At 42.1% G+C, this 20,868-nt stretch overlaps 1 protein-coding gene across 3 annotated transcripts in view; it reads right to left on the bottom strand.

The window, feature by feature from the left end:
* Positions 1-835: 835 nt before the first annotated feature.
* Znf438 (zinc finger protein 438) overlaps positions 836-20,868 on the bottom strand; it is a 150,910-nt gene continuing 130,877 nt past the window's right edge. For all 3 annotated transcript variants that reach the window (XM_026783132.1, XM_026783131.1, XM_005354805.3), the window contains 2 exons: positions 2,988-4,794; positions 836-1,638 (listed from right to left, as the gene is read on the bottom strand). In XM_026783132.1, the coding sequence (XP_026638933.1) occupies positions 1,080-1,638; positions 2,988-4,794 (2,366 nt within the window). In that variant the 3' untranslated portion in view covers positions 836-1,079. The remainder of the gene's footprint in view (positions 1,639-2,987; positions 4,795-20,868) is intronic.

Here is a 20,868-nt window from a genome sequence, read left to right on the forward strand (position 1 = left end):
AGAAAGGAGTTAGAAAGAAGCCATGTAGCCCCGCCAGGGCCAGATGGAACTTTAGCTGCTAAGCCACTGCTGCATGGCGATACACAGATTACTAGAAATGGGTTAAATTAATATGTAAGAGTTAGCCAATAAAAAGCTAGAGCTAATGGGCCAAGCAGTGATTTAATTAATACAGTTTCTGTGTGATTATTTCAAGGCTAAGCGGCCAGGAACCAGCAAGCGACCTCCTCCGTACAACACTGGGCTTTAAAGGAGCAGTGCCTTCTAAAAGTGACCAGCTAGCAACAGCCCTCCAGAGTTCCTGGAAGGGAAACAAAGCAGGAGGCTCTGCAGCATCTGGACTGCACCATATAGTTCACTTTCCAGGCTGTAAATCTTCTGGCCACAAAGACTTCCTGAAAATAACCTTCTACCATAGAAGTAGATTTTTTTTATTAGCTGAAGTATCAATTTTTTTTCTATTATTTTGAGATGGAACACTAGAAGACTTGCTGGTTACTCTTCAAAGAATTGCACACTCAACAGCAAAAATAAGTGTCTTGAAAACACAGATTTTAAGGTAGAGAAAACATTAAAAGGATTCAAATAAACCAGAGACTAATAAATATGGACATTTATCATGTAACTATATACTATAGTTGCGACTACATTCCACAGTTGGAGAATTAACTGTTGATAAATATAATCAAACAGTATCAAAATAAGAGGACACATGTACACATATACTTAAACACACACACACACACTCAAACACACTCTTTCACACTCAAAAACTTGCATTCGAAAAAAAACAATAATCTTCTCTACATTTCAATTCTTAATTTGAATCTTTTCTTTATTATGAGATAAAGTCTACGATATTAGAGAATGAATGGAGTTTTAAGGTGAGACAATATATGTTAGAAAATGCATCCAGGGCACATCCTTCATTTCTTAAGAAAATAAAACCATGCACAAAAATTACCTCTGGACATTGGTGCTGGCCCTGGAATACTGGATCCTTATAATTAAATCTAACAGGAACAGAACATGACAGAAAGGCCATAGTGTGACACCTCTGCAGCTGGGTGGCCTCAATGTCACTGCCTTACTTCACTGGGGAACTCAGGAGCCCCCTGGTGAGAGAATACACCCAGGAGAGCCCAGAGTCTGGCAGGCTCCTCACAGTTGTGCTGGTGTACCCAGTGGAGAAGCAGGTCTTCCTTCCTCCCCAGTATCTGGGCACAGAGCAGGCAGTTAAAGCCTGAATGGGACCAGAGAAGCCTGGTGGGGGGCTGTGGGCTGTTCATTCCCCACTGGGCACTTTCACTTTCTGCCCACAGCTCCTCCCTGCTCTGAGGAGGGGGTGGCTGAATTTTCACATTAGGAAATCCTGGGGAGTCCTCTGCAGAGGCACAAGGCTTCACTTCCTTCCTTTTCTCAGTGTGCTGCTTCTGGTGGGGAGCACCTGCCCTGCTGCCTGGTGAGAACACCTCTTGAAGCCGGCCCTGGACCTCTTCCCCATGAACGTGAAGCAAATGGAACTTAATTTCAGCAAAAGACTGAGCAGTGATCTGACAACGGGCACATCTGATTTGCAACTTGACTTCATCTGCCTGGTTGAGAAGGAAATCTTCTTCCAAACTTGACTTGGTTTCCCTGGAAAAGGGGGAAAATAGTCTAGATAAGACTTCCCAGGAAAGTGCAACTGGATCTCTTGCAGTAAGCACCCTGCTATGGTGAGCTCTGCAAAGTCTCAGCAGAGGCCACAGCATGCAGCCACCCCTAGGGCCTGACATCTTTGAGGCCATCAGGGACCAAGAATCCTGTATCTCCCCCTAGTGAACCACCTCCCTGGTTACCATAGGTGTAGTCAACATGAAGATTATGGTAATATGAAAGGAGCTGCCAGGATACCCTGTGGCACTGCTGGAGATGACTGTCCCACATCACCCATGCCATCCCAACACTTTGGCAGTTTTGACATCTTATTTCAAGGTGATCTGAGCATATAAAAGCAAGTTGAAGGGAGGCTCTAGGGCCATTAGTGGATAGCATGTTAGTGGGAGATGCAATGAACTCCTGGAGACAGGAAAGGCGAAAGACAAGAAAAAGCTAGGGCAGGCATCCTGTTCTTACCCACTATGATAATGAATGCAAAATATGTAGAGCAACTGGGACAATAAAAAACAAGGAGCAGAGAACTAAGGTATTGGGCAGGGCTTCCTTCTCAGCCCTCAGACATGTCGGCTGTGGGCATGAACCACACTGTGGGCACTTCCCTGGCCACCACTGCTCAAGGGCTTGCCTTGTCAGCATCCAGATTATGGAGCTTGCTGTTGTTGTTTTAATAATGTCAAGGAGCAGACAAAGGAAAAACAATCTGGCCTGACAGGTAACAAAGGGCACAGCTCTGTGGAGTACCTTGGAGTCTGGTGAAGGGTGTGGCCTCACATGATGTTGTGGGGTAGATAAAGCTGTTTAGATAAGAATTCTGTCAACAATAATTTTGGGGAAACTACTTTATAAAGACTACTAAAAACTCTATATAGTAATCTCCTATTTTAATTTTCAGATGCAAAAGTAACCTGCCACCCAACTTTTCCCAGAATACTCAAACTTGCATTCATGCCTTGACTTACACAAGTGTGAATAATTAGCTACCGTGACTGAGCAGAAACCAACAAGGAATGGGGTCATTCTTCAAAGAACTGAGGGGGTGGGACAAGGTGGCTTCTTTTACCTAATGATGACATCTTTTGTTGTTGTTACTTTGGGACAGGGTCTCACACAGTCCAGGCTGACCTTGAATTCCTGATTTCACTGTCTCTATCTGCCAAATGCTAGGATTGTGTGTACACCATCACTCCTGACTATGTTTTGAAATCTTACTCTTCTCAAATGCTAGGATTGTGTGTACACCACCACTCCTGACTATGTTTTGAAATCTTACTCTTCTCAAACCACAGCAGGTTTTCTTGCCAGGCTTCCCTTCCTTGAGCACTCACCTCACCAGTGGGCCGTCGGGTGCTTGCACACAGGCATCTCTGTCCTTGCTCCTTGGTGTGTCTCCTGCCTGCAGTTCACTGGAGGAGGGCTCTGTGCTGATCACAACCCTGTGCACCTCCTTCAGATGGCCGAAATAGACTCGGACATGACCAAACACTTTTGCACAAAACTCACAGCACACTAGTTTCTTAGGGCGATTTTCCCCATGGTGAAGTTTCATATGTGCGCTCAGGCTGCCGGGACGGACGTAGGCTTTACGACAGATCCCACAACTGTAAGGCCGTCTGTTGGTGTGTGTATTCATGTGGTCTAGAAGGTGGTGTTTGAACTGGAAGTGGTGGTTACAGACGGGACACATGTGCCAGGGCTTCTTAATGCCAGAGAATCCGTTTCTGAGCACAGAACTGGGCTTAGGGGCAGGGCTGTCACTTTGCTTGGAGCCAAGACATCTTGGAGGCAGTGCATTGTTCAGTAGAACACCCTGACTGAGGCTGCTGGGAGCTGGGGACTGCAGGGCAGCTGCAGAAGACACCAGGGGTGCCCAAGCAGACATGACGATCACAGGTTTAGGCATGATACTACGATATTTTCTCGAAGCAGCCTTGGGCTTCTGGTCTCTGGGTTCTTGGGGACTGCTTCTCCCCGTTTCTGCATCATCTTCACACAGACCAATAATGTATTTCCTCCTCTTGCCCTGCAATGCTAAAATCTCATCTGGCACTTTCCATTTTCTCCCTCTTCTCTTTGGTGCCCCACTACTGGGTTTTACTTTGTGGCTGAGATCTAATTTGGTGACAGGAGAGAAGGCACTTTCATAAGCACTCTGGTTTGGCCCATGCAGAGCGGTCATCTTGCTGGGTAATGTGGTGGCCGCATCAAACCTTTCTGTGATGGACAGTCTCTCATCACAGTGTGCCCTGCATCCAGATGAAGATAATTTGGCATAATCAGCATCTGATTCCACTTTGTCCACCTCTGTGGCCTTCATTCTTGAGAAGGGTAGGATGGGCAGTTTCCCCTTCGGTACTAAAGAGACCAACTGAATCACACTGCTGAGGACAGTGCATGCAGGAGCCACCTGTTCTTTAAGCTCTTCACCAGCAACAGCAGGATTAGTGGGTGCCTCCTTCCTGGCACAGTCTGCCTTCTGCAGGATTGCTGAGAGCTTCTGTGGAAAAGAGGAATCCTCTGTAGAGCACGCTGGGATGGCAGGAAGCTTCAGGTCTCCACAACTGTTGGTCACTAGAGAATTCAAATCTCCTGAGCCAATACTACTGGTCAGTGCAGCTGTCTTGATGGTGGGGTAAGGGTTTAAAGTGGGCATTGGCTTCAATGGGCTGGTCTTGTGAGGCAGTTCAGGACGGGCTTGTGGGGAAGGGGACATTTGGCATGTCTGCGGTGGTCCAGGAGGTTCATTCCAGCCACTCTTGGGAGAGTTCAGGTCCTCTTTCTTTCTTAACCCTTTGTTACTTAGTGGTTGGTATCGAGGAATAGGCAGTTTAAGGTTTTCATGCAGGGACAATCTGGGCTTCTGAACTGGCTGAGCTGAGGCAACATTTGGCAAAGCAAAAAGAGAAAACGTCCCCTCCTGGCCAGCCACCTGCATCAGAGCATAGTTCTGGGTGGGTATGCCCAGGGGCTTGGAGGTTAGAGCCAGACTCCCTTGGTCAGAAAGTGAGGAAGGACAGGGTATCATTCTGGATGTTAAGAATTTAGGCACAATTTTTGGTGCGATGGTCCTAAACTGACTCTTATTCTGTAAACTTTTCCCACTCTGTGCTGTTCCAGAAGGAATGTTTGATTCATCTGCAATGAAAATACACAGATTACTATGGTGTAACTGTCCTAGTACTGAAACTTCATATCTAATCTGGGCTAGAGACCTGGCTCAGCAGTTAAGAGGATATGGGGTTTTCACAAAGGACCCAGTTCATTTCTCTGCACCCATGCTGGGCGGCTCACACTGCAGCTGCAGGGGATCCAATGTCCTCTTCTGACCTGTGCAAGCACCTGCACTCTACATTACATGTAATTAAAAAAATCTAATTTTTCTGTTCAGAACAGATTCCTTAGCCTGTTCCCATCTTCTATGTCCTTCAATATGCCTATGTCCTTCAAGACAAGGTTTGAAGGTCACCTGCCCTGCTTTCTCAAGGACTATAATTCTCCTCCACTGTTGCAACATAATTCTCCTATTAGAATGGCAACCATTAAAAAAAAAAAACTTCCAGAGAGCTGAGACTCTGTTATTCTGGTCCCTGTGCTCTCTAAGTTCTTCATTCAGTCTCTATCTTACCCAATTCTGACTCATCTTCACAAGTCAGAGCAATTCCACTTTCCTTTTCTGGAATATTCTACTGTGATTTCTGTTTCCTATATATGGCTTGCTCTCCCAGATGCCTAAGCTTTATGAAGGTGAAACACACTAAGTTCATCTCTTATCACCCACTGCATCTCTGGTCTGAAACAAATGCTGTCTTGCATCAACTGGCATCACTCTGGTTTAGGCTGTACCATTTGGTGTTAGCAGTGCAGTTTGCTTTGCAAAGTGATGAATTCCAGACTGAAGGTGGCTTTGATGCTGTTCCCTGTGTGGCTTGTGAAATTTCTTCTCACACCTTTGAAACTGTTTACGTATGCTTTTGAAATTAAATCATCAGCATTAAAAAAACTGATATGACACTTTAAAAAAATGTTAATCATAACCAAGAGACACAGGATGATAAGGGTACAAAGCTGAAGAGAAAACACATGAATCACATAGAAATTACCTTCTAGGATACCTACAGGGACACTTAACTGATGGAATAACATTCTATTCACCCCAGATTTATTGGCTTGACCACAGAGCAATCACTACAACCATAAGAGAATAATTAAGGAAACATTTTGGCTCCCCATTCTAAGGACCGAATCATCCATTTTATTCCCCAAGGCCTCAAGGTCACAAGGCCTGGCTGTGGAGAAGTTTCTTATTTTTAAGTGCCTGTTATAAATCAAACTTGACGTAGGCTCACATGTACTAGCCGCATATCCTAGTCTAGGAACTGGGCATTGCAAGCCCATAATCCCCTTTCTGAAAGATGTGGGGTCACAAGAAGGTTGGAGTTTACACTTTCATATTTTAGAAAAGTAGTAAGATAGAACACAAACACCAAATGGTACACAAGATCTAGCAGAATCTGCAGAACATCCATAATTAAACCTACGGCTATGGCTGCAGCAAAATACATTAGCACTTGCAACACAAAAGGCAAATGGAAGTTCTGAATGGTTTTATTTCAGTTCAAGGGTTTGCCTCTGAATGACTTAGGTACTCAATTTTGGAGCTTTATATAAAGGATTTTAGAAACATTTGTTTACAGGATACCAGGGACAGGAATGTGGGGAGCTAAAAAAATCCATTGAAATACAGAGTAAAAGCTTTAAAATCAGCCCTTATTGACTGCCCACAGTTAGTGACCCAGCAGTTGGACCAGAAAGTTGCCTGTTAACACTATGGTAATAAGCAAGATAATAGGAATAATTTGAAAAAAAAATATGACAACTTACTTTAGAAAGTTCTTTAATATTTGGCTAAGAAAATGGATGTCAGGTGTGGTCACACACACCTTTAATCCCAACACTTGGGAAATAGAAGCAGGCAAATCTCTGAGCTCGAGGCCAGCCTGGTCTACAGAGCGAGGTTCCAGGATAGCCAGGGCTACATAGTGAAACCCTGTCTAGGGGACGGAAGGGGGGGGGCATGCTAAGAAACACTTACATGTTGCTTGCATTAGAGTAAGGAGGACACTGCACACAGTAGCTCAGTAGCTACATTAGAGTGATAAAAGCATTTCCCACAACGGCTGGGCTGTGGAAGAAGATGTTAGAAAACATTTCACATCCTTCAAACCAGGAGGAGAGGTGGGGATAGTTGGCTAGACACCAGAATGGGTCAGAGCAGCAAAAAAGGAATGAGTATGAGCGGAAGAGAGGGACAAGAAGAGATGCAGACACACGAGAGCTGACTCTCAAAGGCAGGACACAAAGATGACAACCTTAAGAAAAACAATCAACAGTGAGAGCCAAGGTTTCCTGAAGGCGTCTAGAGACTGATGCTGGGAAGAGGATTATTACTTTTTATGACTAGGTATTAGAATGCAAGCTTCTGAAAGGTTGGGTTTTCAGGAATGAAACTTGATACCTTATGCCACCATACCAGGTGGGAATAAACAATGACACACCTAACTTGCTCCACTGCTTTCCATGTCTCTCCCCAACATGGTGGAGACAAAATTACATGGGAAAAGTAGTGATTTCAGAGAAAAAGGAGGCTGTGATGATTTTACAGTTGTCTAGGAGCAGGCCTCTGAGTTTGACTTGAAAGCTTTCTGAAGAGGTTCCAAAAGGGGGTAGAGCCACACCGAGTGGGCTGGGGTGCTGGCTTAAATGCAAAGGATGAATGAGTAAGCAGGCTGGGCATGAGCATCCATCTTGCTCTGCTTCCCTACTGTGGATGCAATATGACCTCAGTCATTGTTGACAGACATTTCTATCCCACCCGGTCTTGTAGCCATTCAGTCCCAAATAAACACACAGAGGTCTATATTAATCATAAACTGGTTGGCCTATTAGCTCAGGCTTCTTATTAACTCTTACATCCTACATTAACCCAAAATTCTGTGTTAGTCATGTAGCTTTGTACCTTTATCAATGAGGCATTCTCATCTTGCTTCCTCTGCATCTGGGTGACAACTGAAGTCTTTCCTCTCCCAGAATTCTCCTGTTCTGGTTGCTCTGCCTATACTTCCTGCCTGGTCACCCCACCCATACTTCCTGCCTGGCTACTGGCCAATCAGCACTTTATTAAAGCAATACAACTGACAAATCTTTACAGGGTACAAGACTGTCCCACTGCAAGTCATCTCATACACCCACCACTATTCTTTCCCTGACATGTTATCCCCTCAAGCCTCAAGGCAACATAAACTGTCCTCCCTCCTTGCCCTGCCTTCAAGTTGCTTTTGCCAGGTATTTTGTCATGACAGTCAGAAGAGCAACTAACTAGAGGCCAACTTGGATGAGAACAAAGGCCATACCTGGAGGTCCCCAGCTCTGCCCCAGCAAGGGAGTCTCTGACCATCAGAGTGAGCAGTGTGGGTAGCCTGCAATGACAGACCTAGGGGATAGGCAAGTGGTAATCGTGGAGTCCAATGCTGGGGATGGAAAGTGTATCAGCTGACTCATGGTCATTAATCACAGCTATCACATCTATGGGGTGAAGAACAAGCCTTACCAATAATACTGAAGTTGGGTATGCTGGCATGCATCTATCAGGAAGTGCATACAAAGATGAAGCTTCCTGTAAGTGTACTATGGTGTTTCATTGCCCAGAATCACTAAAGATAGGAACTGAAACCAGTGCATTAGTGTAAAAGTGAGGCAAGAGTACAGAACCCCAAAACTGAAAGGAAGAAGAAACACCAAACCCCAGGAAGCTAATGATAATCCAAACACTTGCCATAAAGGAAGTGACAAACTGATACAGAATACAGAGATTTTATGGAACAATATCCTGTCACTTAGACTATGAAGTCTGGGATTGCACACATGCCCATCTATCCCCAATACACAGTGGGGATAGCTATGGGAACAAGAAGTTGAGAATCAGACAGTAGCTTACCATCCACTTGCCACCCTGTCTTGCTTTGGGAAGGTGCTCAAAAGTAATCTGCTCAGTGAATGAGACACTTTTTACCTATATTTACCTTTTGAGTAGGTAAGCGTATGCAAGCCATGGTGAGTGAGTGGAGGTCTGAGGACAACTCACAAGAGTGGGTCTTTCACGACATGGGGCCTAGAGACTGAACTCAGATTGTCAGGCTTGGTGATAGGTGCTTTTACCCACTAAACCATCTCACTGGCTCCACTTTGGTATATGAATAGGATTCTGGAAGTGAGATCTTTTGGGTATGAGTGTGTGCTTTTGCATAAATGACTGCATCTAGACACATAGAATGTCTCATGCCCTTTATTTTTTTTTGAGTCTGAGAAGAATTGATGACCAGAGAGATAACTTAGTCACCTGATGGGCAGTGCATCAATTTACATGAAGTATGAGAGCTCATTCCTTCCCCCGCCCAGGACAAGCAGGGACCAGAGACTTGTTCCTCCAAATGTGTGCAGTAGAAGTCAGTTTTGTTGGAATACTTTTGAGCAGCAGAGTCCTCAGAGGAGATGAAGTGCCAGCACAGGTTCTCAAGCTCTACAGCACCCGCCAGCAAATGCGACCGTGGCTAGACAGCAGCTGACCACTGCACTACACTTACAGACCTTCCGCAGACGGCACAGTTTAAAGCCCCCTGCCCCCGCCGCCACAACACGAAATCCCAGACCTTAAAAACTGCACTGAATAACAAGGGGGAGAAGACTCCGCTGGCAATTATAATTTCTGGGAATCACGCAAAATTAGCCATATAAGAATTAAAGAGACTCACAGGACCCTCAGGTACTAAAATGGCCTTTTATTAACTAAAAGCATAAAAGGCTTACTCAGTAAAATTAATTTTACTCAGTTATTCAACTAGAGCACTTAATATTTGAATTTTAGGTGCAGTCTGTTTTCAGTGCTTTCAGTATATTAGAGAGGTCACTTTTCAAAGTGACCTCTACAGCCAGTGAGAACTGATCAACTGTGGAATAAAGGGGAACGGCAAATGCTGAGCACTTTATGGCCTGACAGCTACAGCAGGTGTTTTAATTGAGCCCTCATTTAACTCCTTTACAGATTAGGAAAAGTGAGGCCACGAAGAAAGCAAGCCAATGGACTGTGTGACATGGCCTGACCTCCTCCTTTTGAAGGAACAACTTGCCTTGCCTTCATTCTCCTGTACCCCAATAAATCCTAACCTACATTAACATTCCAAAATTTTAAGAAGAAAAAGAGAAGATAAATTAAAGCTGAAATGGCTTGTCAAGTCTGTATTCCAGGAAATGAAACTTCTAGGAGGTTAATGACTAGAGCTAATTTTTGTAAAATTAAGCCATGTGAAAGAAAAGAAAGCTAACTTGTAGAGCTGAGTTTGAAATTGCTGCCATAGGACTACGACAATCCAGGAGGTTGGAGACATTTGTGTAGAGAATGAGCAACGTGTCTTTCTTTTCCTCCTTCATCAGCAGGATGCTGGATGTGCTGGGCACTGTTCACGTTAGTGGTAGGGAGTAATCAACAGGGGCTCAAGCGCTCTAGGTGTCAATGTCTATCATCACTATCAAACCCATCTCAAAATACTGCTGTACTCTCAGAGACAAGCCCATGGGGTGATGTGCTACATTGCTGGTTTCCAGAGGAGAACTGGGGGTCCTGTTTGGTGGAAATAAGCAAGCCGCCCTGCTCCCCCCTCACTATGCTCTTGGCTGGGAGAAAGTTCCATTACTCTACATGAAAACTGGCAGGGTTCAGGCAAATAGACAAACGTCCCTGTGCTCTGGACTCAGGTCCTTTGGACCCAGGCTTAGAATGACTGTGCTGCTAAATCAACTGGAAGTAACACAATTTTAGAAACTGTTCGGGTTTTAATTTTATTAGACTAAAAAAAAAAACAGTTTCAATTTTATTTGTTGGAATCTAGATTGTTCCTCCTCTTTCATTTGGCTTTGAAATTGTAAACTTCAGGTGAGGTTCAACCTGTTTTTCAAGATGGTCTCTGTTTAAAACAAATGTGTTAAGACTTGGAAGAAATCTAAGATAAAAGTAATGATCTAAACACAAATGAGCATAACTTCATTTTGTTGAAAAAATATAATAAACACATGAGCAGTGTGTTCAACAGCATAAGTCTTGTTTGAAGGACTCAGGATGTCAAATACATTTTGAGCCCCTATACTTTCACATAATGCCTGCTGGAGTCATCATTACTTGGACCCATATTCAGGAAATTGGAGGTAACACATTGAAGCCTACTACCAGATGGAAATCTGAATCTGGTATGCCCAGTCTCTCCTGCACGCCTGCCCTGTACTACCCGGCTGAGCTGAGCTTTCAGGTAATTCCCTCCTTTCCAATGACAATGCCCACAACCAGGAGGCTTTTCCACTTGGCATGGGCTAACATGTTGACTCATTGCCTCCCTTAGCAGGAAAGAGAATTCTCATTTTTTTGAGTAGCTCTGTTTCTTTATCAATACTGTTTCTTAAATTATCCCAATACTAAGTAGTATTTTACCTGCCAGGTACTATGTAAAACACATGCATTATCTTATTCGAGCTCCAAAGTACGGTGAGTGAGAAAGGACTGTTATGAGCATTTTATAGATGAAGATTTCCAAGCTAGTAAATACTACTGTTGGCCTCTGGATGCTTTCCCACTTCTCCAGGGGCAGCTATGGGCACCTTCACAACCTCGGCTATAACGACAGAGGGGCTCAGATTCTGTTAGATTTGGTGTCACCTACCTCTGTAATGCTCTTGAGTTTTGGCAAGTCACTCTGTGTATGACTATTGTAACCTATAAAATGGGCACAGCAATATATAGCTACAAAGGTGGTGTCATGGTTAAAGAAGAGAAATATCTCCTGGAGTGTCCAGGGTGGTTCCCAACACTCAGCAGATACTCTTTCTCCTACCCACAAGTAACCATGAAATTTCTGGTATTTATTCTTAGTTGGAAAAAAAAGACATAGAACTTAAATTCTATGCTATGGAGTATCTACGAATTTTAAAACCAGCATTTATTTTATGAGAAGCAACTGAAGAAAGGGACGAAAAAAGACCCTTGTTAGACTCCAAAAAAAAACCCTGCCTCTCCTTGTGTCTGTGGCAGCTAGGCCTTGCCCAACATCTGATCCATCCTGTCAGATTTTATTCCCAGTGGTCCTCCTCCTCAGTTTGTCAGTTGACTAAGTGTTAATTGGTTTAACAATTCAGTTAAATTAAATTCATGTGCATTTTAAGAAGCTGTGCTGTGGGGTAGCTGGATAGCGCTCCTTGTTTTTGTTTCTACACAGTAGGTAAGAAGGTAAGAGTGCTACTAGCTTACCGAGTGTTCAAGGGCTTAGCTAAGGCTGATTCCAGGCCACCACATAGCAAGGCCACTAGTGTGGTTTAGAATGCTCACTGGCCATCACATTTCTCTAGGATAGCAGAAGTGAAGACTATAGTCAGGGAGTAGGGAAAACAGATTTTTCATTGCTAAGTAAGTAATTAAAAAATTAGCTCAATGGAGTAGGAGAGATGGCCCAGTTGGGAACCAATATAATGGTAGAAGAAGAAAACTAACTCTACAAAACTGTCCCCTGACTAACACATGTGTGCAGTGGCACTCATGCCAACACACACGCATTATGTGTGCCCATGAAAACACAATGGTGTATTAGAAAGTAATTTTAAGAAAGTCTGAGTATAGGAAGAAGAGTTGGGCCTCAAATGGGAGCTGCAGAATGTGGGGGTCAGCTATGATAAGCTAAGTATGGACAGGTCATCCAAAGGAAGTTCTTTACTTCCAACTGTTATCACCTGCCAGAGTAGAACTCGGCCATTGATAAATTTTGTAAGAGGCCCGAGTCTCTGTAGTTATCCTAAAGCGTTGCCTGGTTGCAGAAAGAACCAGGAGCTGAGATTACCTGACTACCGCCCAACAATAGATCATTCAAAGGAATGCCTAACATTCCAACGGCTGTGCTGTAGATAGGATTACCTGCCAGCACATGCTCACCAGGACACCCGTAGACAAATGTCAGCCAATCAGGGGTCCTGAACCTCAGAAACCCCTCACCCTCACCTTTACTACTATAAAACCCAACTCTAATTGAGCTTGGCCTCTCTGGTTATTCCAATACGTTAGACATGTGGCAAGACCAAGTTTGCAAACTTGATTAAAATAAAGGCTCTTTGCTTTTATATATGGGACTTGGTCTCCTTGTTGGCTTTTGTGGGGACTTTGCAAATTTGGGCATAACACAGTCTACAAAACTGAATGAGTTAGATAAGCACAAAGACCGTGAAGAAAGAGGAAACAAATGTTCTTTGTGAAGAAATTTAAAAGTTAATTACTTCAAATACTAATGGCCATAAAAGAAAATATTTATACAATGTGGTTCCTGAGACTCACGTAACTATTTTTTGTGGGACCTAAAGCTCTTGTTCCAAATGTAAAGGAAACAAAGGGCTTTTTAAAAAAAAACAAAAAAACAAAAAAACTTGAAATACCTTTTAGTAATTTTCAACTTCAACAAGTTTGAAGGTTCCCCCTCCATGTTAGTTAAAACTCTTTTATTAGTTCTTATTTCTGGTAGAACTTTTGTTTAAGAGCTTCAGATAAGAAACACTAAAAACCATATGAGGGACATATTTTGTTACTTATTTTTTGGCAGAAATAATGTGTAGCGTGTACAAAAGCTTACCACTGCTGCACACCAGCCAAGCTAAGTGTTTTCCTAAATCTGCAAAGGACTGGACAGTGTAGTGATTTAACGAAATGCTAATAATCTTCCATAGACTCTATGCAAGACAACTAGAGACTTCTAAAATGTTTCCAGAACTGCTAATATTATGAAATTCAGACCCTGATAACTGAACCTCAACACTGTAGGAACAGCAGACATGCTCCTGGCATCTTGTCATCTGTGACAAGTACCTGTGCACATTGTCTTTTCAGGACACTGTGACATGTGCTAAAGAAATGTGAACCATTTCCTGAAAGAGTTTAGAGTCCAGCACAAATGTCTGAACATGAAATCAGCCAATGAAAGTGGACATTTTTTAAATTATTTATTTGTTTGCTTGCTTTAAAGATGGGGTTTCATGTAGTCTGAGCTGGGCTCAGGTTCTCGCAACCATGTGGTAGAACACCAGCCTGAACTCTTGATCCCAGAAGCTCCTATGCCCCCCCAACCCAACTGGACCCCACTTGTACTCTCTCCGCAAGGGCTAGGATTACATCTCTTTTTCAGTTTTGTATTTCAATAGTAGTTACAGTAGTTAAGTATCTGTGATGATGAATAAGATAACATTTGATGAGAAAAACCTTTTCTTTAATGGGTTAAATACAAGGTTAAGTTTTCAGCACCAGAAAGTGTATTTAGCAGGGATCTATGCAGAAGGTTGGGTGCTTCTTACTGTTGATCAAAACATCATAATATAACTTAAGTGGTTAAAACTGCTATCTTTTAATACTGGTACTACAAAGATACTATTTTTTATTCTACATTTTCAAAAGAAAGTTTACACAGAGGGGTCATTTTGGGGGAGTATACAAGCTGGATTAAAAAAAATAAGGACTGGAGGTATGTGGCTTAGTAGTCTAAGTACTTGCCTGACATGCATGAAAGCCTGGTCTCAACCCGCAGTACAGCATAAAGCAGAGACAGAGGGAGGATGGGAGGAGGAAAGGAGAGGACTATGTTTTATAGTATCATCTTACAGACACTTTATCTTTGCTTCTGATTTAGTTTCAACTCAGTGATTTATAACATTTTTTGTTGCACTTTTCCCTACACCTCAGCTTTTATGCCAACAGTTTATGATTTATAGGCACAAATGCACAATTTTGGGCAGTTGTGGATCTGTCACAGGAAAAGGAATCCCTTGGGACCACTTTACTGTTTTCTAATACTGGTTGTTAAGTCTTACCTGTAGCTCTTCAGTCAAGGCACAGATTTCTTTAGCATGGGTATCTGCAACCCTAAGACTGTGCAGGCAATAAAGAAGACAATGGCGTGCCAGCACAACTGACTAGCACAGAGAAAACTGGGCCTGGAGTATTCTTCAGTGGGAGTGATCAGGCTGGCTGTGGTTCTGAACTACAACTTGTCATGCTCTGCCTGCATATATGGCCATACTACCCTGAATGTGTCCTAGATCAGATTCTTTGATAGTTATTACAGGGAACAAACTCTAGACTTAAGACTTGAAAACCTTAGGCACTTTGGATTCCTTTTTCTTTGAATTCTGTCTGGCTTTTCCTCTATCTGTATCTTTATTCTCCTTCGATGACAATGACTAAGTTTGGCTGAAGTGAACATGTCTCATATGCTAGTTGGGAACATGTGAGAGCTTCTTGTCTCTACAGGAGATAGAATGATTATGAGGTCTATCTGCATTCTCCTTGCCCTGTGGGCTTTCTAGTGTGTTTATGTGCATAGGCAGACAGTCTGGTTCCATATATGGCTTTATAGCTGGGTATCCATGGATACTATCAGCATATCATAGGTTAGTGCCATCTCTGTCTTCTTATGGCACCTGCCCCAGGTAGCCCACCATGTGTTCTTCACTCACATTGCCAGACTGGAGCTGGAAACATCTGCCCTCCATGAACAGTGGTCAATGTTAGAAGCTTGAAGACTAGTCTTAAAAGCTCACCATGATCTATATCACTTGTCCCTGGACTCTGCTTCTTCACTGGGGCTCACTCAAGAGTCTTCTGTTTCCCATGACTACTTTACACTCAGGGAGGCTGTCTCTTGCCAATGGTTGACAATGATGTCATGGGAGAGGTAGTTATGCGAAAAATCATCCACCCTCCACTCCTTTTGTTGCTAAGTTTCCCTTCTGCTGTAATCTATGCCCACAAGTAACGTCTCTTCTGTGATGGGGAGGAAGGGAATGGATGCTTTTCCAGAGCTTCTGATATGCATATCAAGCTCATAGCAAACTGTGCACATAGATATGTGTGCGAGTGTGCCATGGTATGCATGTAGGGGTGAGAGGGGGAGTCAGGAGTTGACTCTTACTTCCATGTCGTTGAAGCAGAGTCTCTTTTATTGTTTCTGACACTGGGCTGTATACTCCAGGCTAGCTGGCTCAAAACTTTCTGGCTGGTTCTTCTGCTTTCACTTCCCTTCTTGAGGAAGGAATGCTCAGATTAGATGCAAATCACTGTATTCAGCTTTCTAACTGGGTGCTGAAGACCGAATTCAGGCTCTTGAGCTTGGTAGCCAACTTCCCCAGCTCAAGACAGCTGTATAAAGTAGAAATTTCACAAACAAATTTCATGGTATTTTGAAGTACTGTGTTAGCCAGCCTTTTGCTGCTGTTATCAAAAACAGCATACAGGAAAAAGCATAAGGAAGAATTATATTGGCTCCCAGTTTCAGAGGGTTAAACCCATGTTTTCTTGGTTCCATGTGCTTGGGATGAGCATCCTGGTGGTGTATGTGGTGGTGGAAGTTCTCACTACAATCAGAATGTAGAGTGAAGGAGGAATATTAGAAGGGGTCAGGGCAAGGTACAGCTCTAAGTACCTACCACCACTACCTACTTCCTCCAATTAGGACTGACTTCCTACTTTTTATACCTGCTCAATAATGTCAAAAGATGCCACCATGAAGAGATTAATCCAAGGGTTCTCTCAGAACCCTCATTAGTGTTCTCTGGAAATACCTGTGCAGACACACCCAGAACAAGTATGTTTTATTATAGGGTTAATATTTATAGGGTTAGTATTTCTTAATCTAAGCAACTTCAAAGTGAAGATTAACCATCACAGGCATGAAGAACTTTTTAAAAATTGGTACTAGTCTTTTATAAAAGAACAATATAAATAACCCTGAAATTTTCTAATTCCACACTACTACTCTGTGAACTGGGGTGAATGAAGAACTCTAGGTGTAAGACAAGAAGTATAGGAAGGTGACGAGGTTTTCATGGGGAGCGTGGTAAATTAGAGCAACACTTGGGCTGTAACATATGTCCTAATCCGAGGAACTTCCTTTATCAGGGAGTGGGGGCGTTCCTCAGAGACAAGAAAACAAAATGTATGTAAGACAGAGAACGGAGGTCTGTCTTTGGTTCTTCCATTTATTTCTAGCATGAATCTGGGCAGGACAGCAATCCTCAATGTATTTTGACCTGAGTTTCCTCCCTGTAGCAAGTTGTGATTAGAGAGAATCAGTGTTTATCTACTCAGACCTGCAAACTGGAGGGTCCCAACACCATCTGATGCTAATATAGACCTCACAGGCAAAGGATATATGGGCCAAACTATATGAAGCCATCTCCACCTGAAGTTGAGCAGTAACAACATGCTGACCAAGAACTACCGTGTTTTCATAGGAGATAGAGAATGCAGCTCTAGATTTTGGTTATCTTAAACCTTAAACCTTAATCCTTGAGTAAATGCCCCCTTGTTACTTCGTGTGATGGATGGAGCACTCGCTGCAGGAGCTGGTTTTAGGAATGTGAAGCTGAGATAGCCGCTTTCCCCTCTATCCAACGGACATATGTTGAAAGAGCATAGATTTGAGTATGAGTAGAGCTTTATTTATAAAAGTATAACACTGAAAGTATTGGTTGACAATGATAAAGGTAATTTTTCATGCAGCAATTGGAAATTTGGAAGGTGGAATTTCTGAACTTAGATGGCTTCTTAATTATGATGAGCACAGCTTATGATAAATCCATTGGTAAGTAAAAAACAAAACAAACAAACAACAACAACAAAACAAAACAAACAAACAACAACAACAAAAGCAAAGCATAGCATCCACTATCCCTAACCTAGCAACCATGACAGCTTGGACACAGCAAACTAGAGAGTATTGGCTACTGGCCTTTGTCCTCCTGGCTGGCTGGGAGTGCTGCTTGTTTCAACAGAAAGCACCATGAGTTTCAAATACTATATGGTACACTGATAGCCTTGGAGAAACTGAAATTCAAAACTTCTGGACTGCACTGCTGTCCATTAGGGAGGACCCAAAAACAAGCTACCTACGACCCAAAAGCTTTTTCCCCCCACCCTTGGTTTTTGAGGCATTTTGAGACAGGGTTTCTTTGTGTATCCTTGGCTGTCTTGGAACTAGCTTTGTAAAGCAGGCTAGTCTCAAACTCACAGAGATCCATCTGCCTCTGCCTCCTAAATGCTAGTATTAAAGGCTTGCACCACCACCTCCCAGCATAACGCAAAAACTTTTAATAGGAACCACTGTTAAGTGGGGAGTCATATTTAAAGAGTGTATAATGGTTTTATTTGCCAGTTTTTAAAAAAATAACCAAGTTTATAAAAACATAAAAAAGTTTTCACATCAGATGAATAAGGAATATGATTCTTAAAATATTACATAAGTATATGGAAGTGCTGCACACCCTGGGGAACTGAAGTCTTCCAAGTGATCACTCCATGCTGCATAAAAAGTGCACACAAGTGCAACCTAACCCAAACTACTGTTACTATCTATAACTGAGTACAAGAAGTCCACAGACATGGTCTCACTGTTCACCTTACAACTAAACTCTTAACATGGAACCATTTGATACATTTTTGTGTAGTATAAAAAATGCTTAGTTACCTGTAAATGCCATTAAAGTAGTTTACCCCTATTCAGCACACTATAAAGCTTAACTACTTCAGTATGAACAAAATCACAACAGATTAGATGCAGGATCAGATATGAGACTCAAAGCTGCCTCCAAGTCTAGCAGATGGTTCAGTCAGTAAAGTGTTTGCCATGCAAGCATGAAGAACTGGAAGTCTAGCATCTACATAACAGTCTAGGGTGTCCCAGAGCTGAACAGAAGAGATGGGGAGCAGTGAGAGTTGGCTCACTGGCCAGCCAACTTAACAAAACCAAATGAGCTAGAGGTTCAGTGAGAGACCCTGTCTCAAAAACTATGGTGGAAAGCAATAGAGAAACAAAGCCCAACACTGATCTCTGGGCGCGCGCGCGCACACACACACACACACACACACACACACACACACACACACGAGTTTTCAGTGAACACAGATTTCAGAAATATTGCAAAAGATATATATTGATTCTTATATTCTTGCAAAAGATTTTATTCGGAAAATAAAGTCCATTTTATTAGACTGACTCATTTATGTTAAGATGTAATGAACTATTTTGAATTTATAAGTACATAGTTCAGGCTTCTAATCATTAATATGAGAAGTACAAGAAGACACACCTACACAAATGCTCTGTAAAGTCTTCAATAACTTTTAAGAGCAGAAAGGGGTCCTTAAGCTTGAGAAATGCTTAAGTAGGTGACATATAGACTCTTTCGAGTCTCTATAAACACGTGTGTGGAGGATGGGTGATGAAGTCTGGAAGTAGTCTGCCTTTTCAGTTAAGTTTTCATCCCCATCACCTTTGTTTCCTTAAGAATATGACAGAAAAATAGAAAAAATTATGACATTAACCAAAATTCATGTAGATGAAATTATCAGTAACTGGATTAAATATTAATTAAATTAAATATTAAAATTAAAATATCAGTAACTGGAAATGTTAGAACAGAATAAACAAAATGCTCAGCAAAAAAGTATTAACATGTAATTCTTCAGAAATTTATGTTACCTAATTTGAATGGATATTCAAGGAATATCTCATAAATTGTTTCAATTTCATGGTATTTATGTTTTTCTCAAGTTTTAAAAAACATTACAAAATTTTGTTGATAGTCTATACCCATTCAAAAAAATAAAGCAGTCTCTAAAGAATTTAAAAAATAAATGTATTCAAAATTGTTTTAAATTAGTTAATCAAAACCCAAACAATCATAAAAGTCTTTCTGTCTCTGTAGCACCCAGCATCAAGCTCAGGACCTTCAGCACACAGGCAAACTGAGTTCTACCACTGAGCTAGACCTCAACCTGAGCAATACTTTCTAACATATGCTGGAACTTCTGTAAGTATCTTTAGAATTTCGATGTCAATTACTTTGAAGATCTGGCAGGGCCAGATCTGTGAGTCTCTAGTCTTATCAGCATTAAACTTTTAAAATAAGAATGCCAATCTTATGTTTTTTGGCTTGCACGACAACCTAAATACCCCTGTCAAATTACTTGGCTTTTATCCCTGCTCAACTCATCACACCAACCGTCTGCATAAATAAAGATGCAGGCATCTGCTATATGGCAAATGGTCTCAAGGGCAGATGTTTCCATCCTTGTGTTCATGTCACCCGGGCTGGATACATTATTTGAACAGATGTACACAGTCTCAGAGTGTTGTGTCCCACAGTGAAATGTCTCCAACTGCTTTCTATCAGAATACATAACTACTATTTGCACCTGCATTTATGATAACGATAGAAAGCAGTAGGGGTTCTGACAAAGTGAGATGTGACATTATGAAATATATTTACATGGTTAATTGAAATTCCTGGAGACTATGCTGCCAAGCGGCCACACTGACATTAACATATGCCCAAGTAAACTGTCTGTTTACCGTCCTGATTTTTAATATAGGTACTTCAATGAAATCACTCATAATCTGAATTTACTCATGAGAATATTTTAAAATCTAGTATTTTATCCCAAAATAAAATAAGCTTTCAGCTATGGTCTACACCATTGTTTTAGGCCACCCAGGTCATTTCTACTTGGCGGCTGTACAAGGATATGAAACTAGGTGTGTATGTTTCCCATTTGTCCTTCTGTCAACAGAATAATATGCTGATAATGTACAGCCGTGTTTTGCAGAAGTTTTGCATGGAAAAGTCTTGATTTCCAACATTAAACAGTTAACCAAAACCAGCTTGAGAATGTCGTTTGTATTTGGTCGGTAGCATAAAGTGGCACAAAGGTCTAAGAGCAACACTTAGACCATTTGTTAGGATCAAAATGTTTCTATATGAATTTCACATCTTTACAAACAAAATATTGGTAGTGCATAAGGATGATCCCCTCCCCTACTACCCAAGAAGGTCAGGTCATGAAGCCATGTTAATGCAACTAGGGGATGCAAGGGCTGGAGGGCCAGAGCACTTGCGATAGTTTTCTTTAAAGCTTTCATTAAGCTACAGTACTATGGTTACTGTTCCAGATGCAAGATCTACTTTATTAACCTGCAATTTAAATGTCCCAACCTTCAGTCATTATACCTGAGTTGTTATCCAAAATAACTTGTTTGTACACGGTGAGTGTGTGTGTGTGTGTGTGTGTGTGTGTGTGTGTGT

The sequence above is a fragment of the Microtus ochrogaster genome, chromosome 16 (assembly GCF_000317375.1).
Source record: "Microtus ochrogaster isolate Prairie Vole_2 chromosome 16, MicOch1.0, whole genome shotgun sequence".
Classification (NCBI taxonomy): Eukaryota; Metazoa; Chordata; class Mammalia; order Rodentia; family Cricetidae; genus Microtus; species Microtus ochrogaster.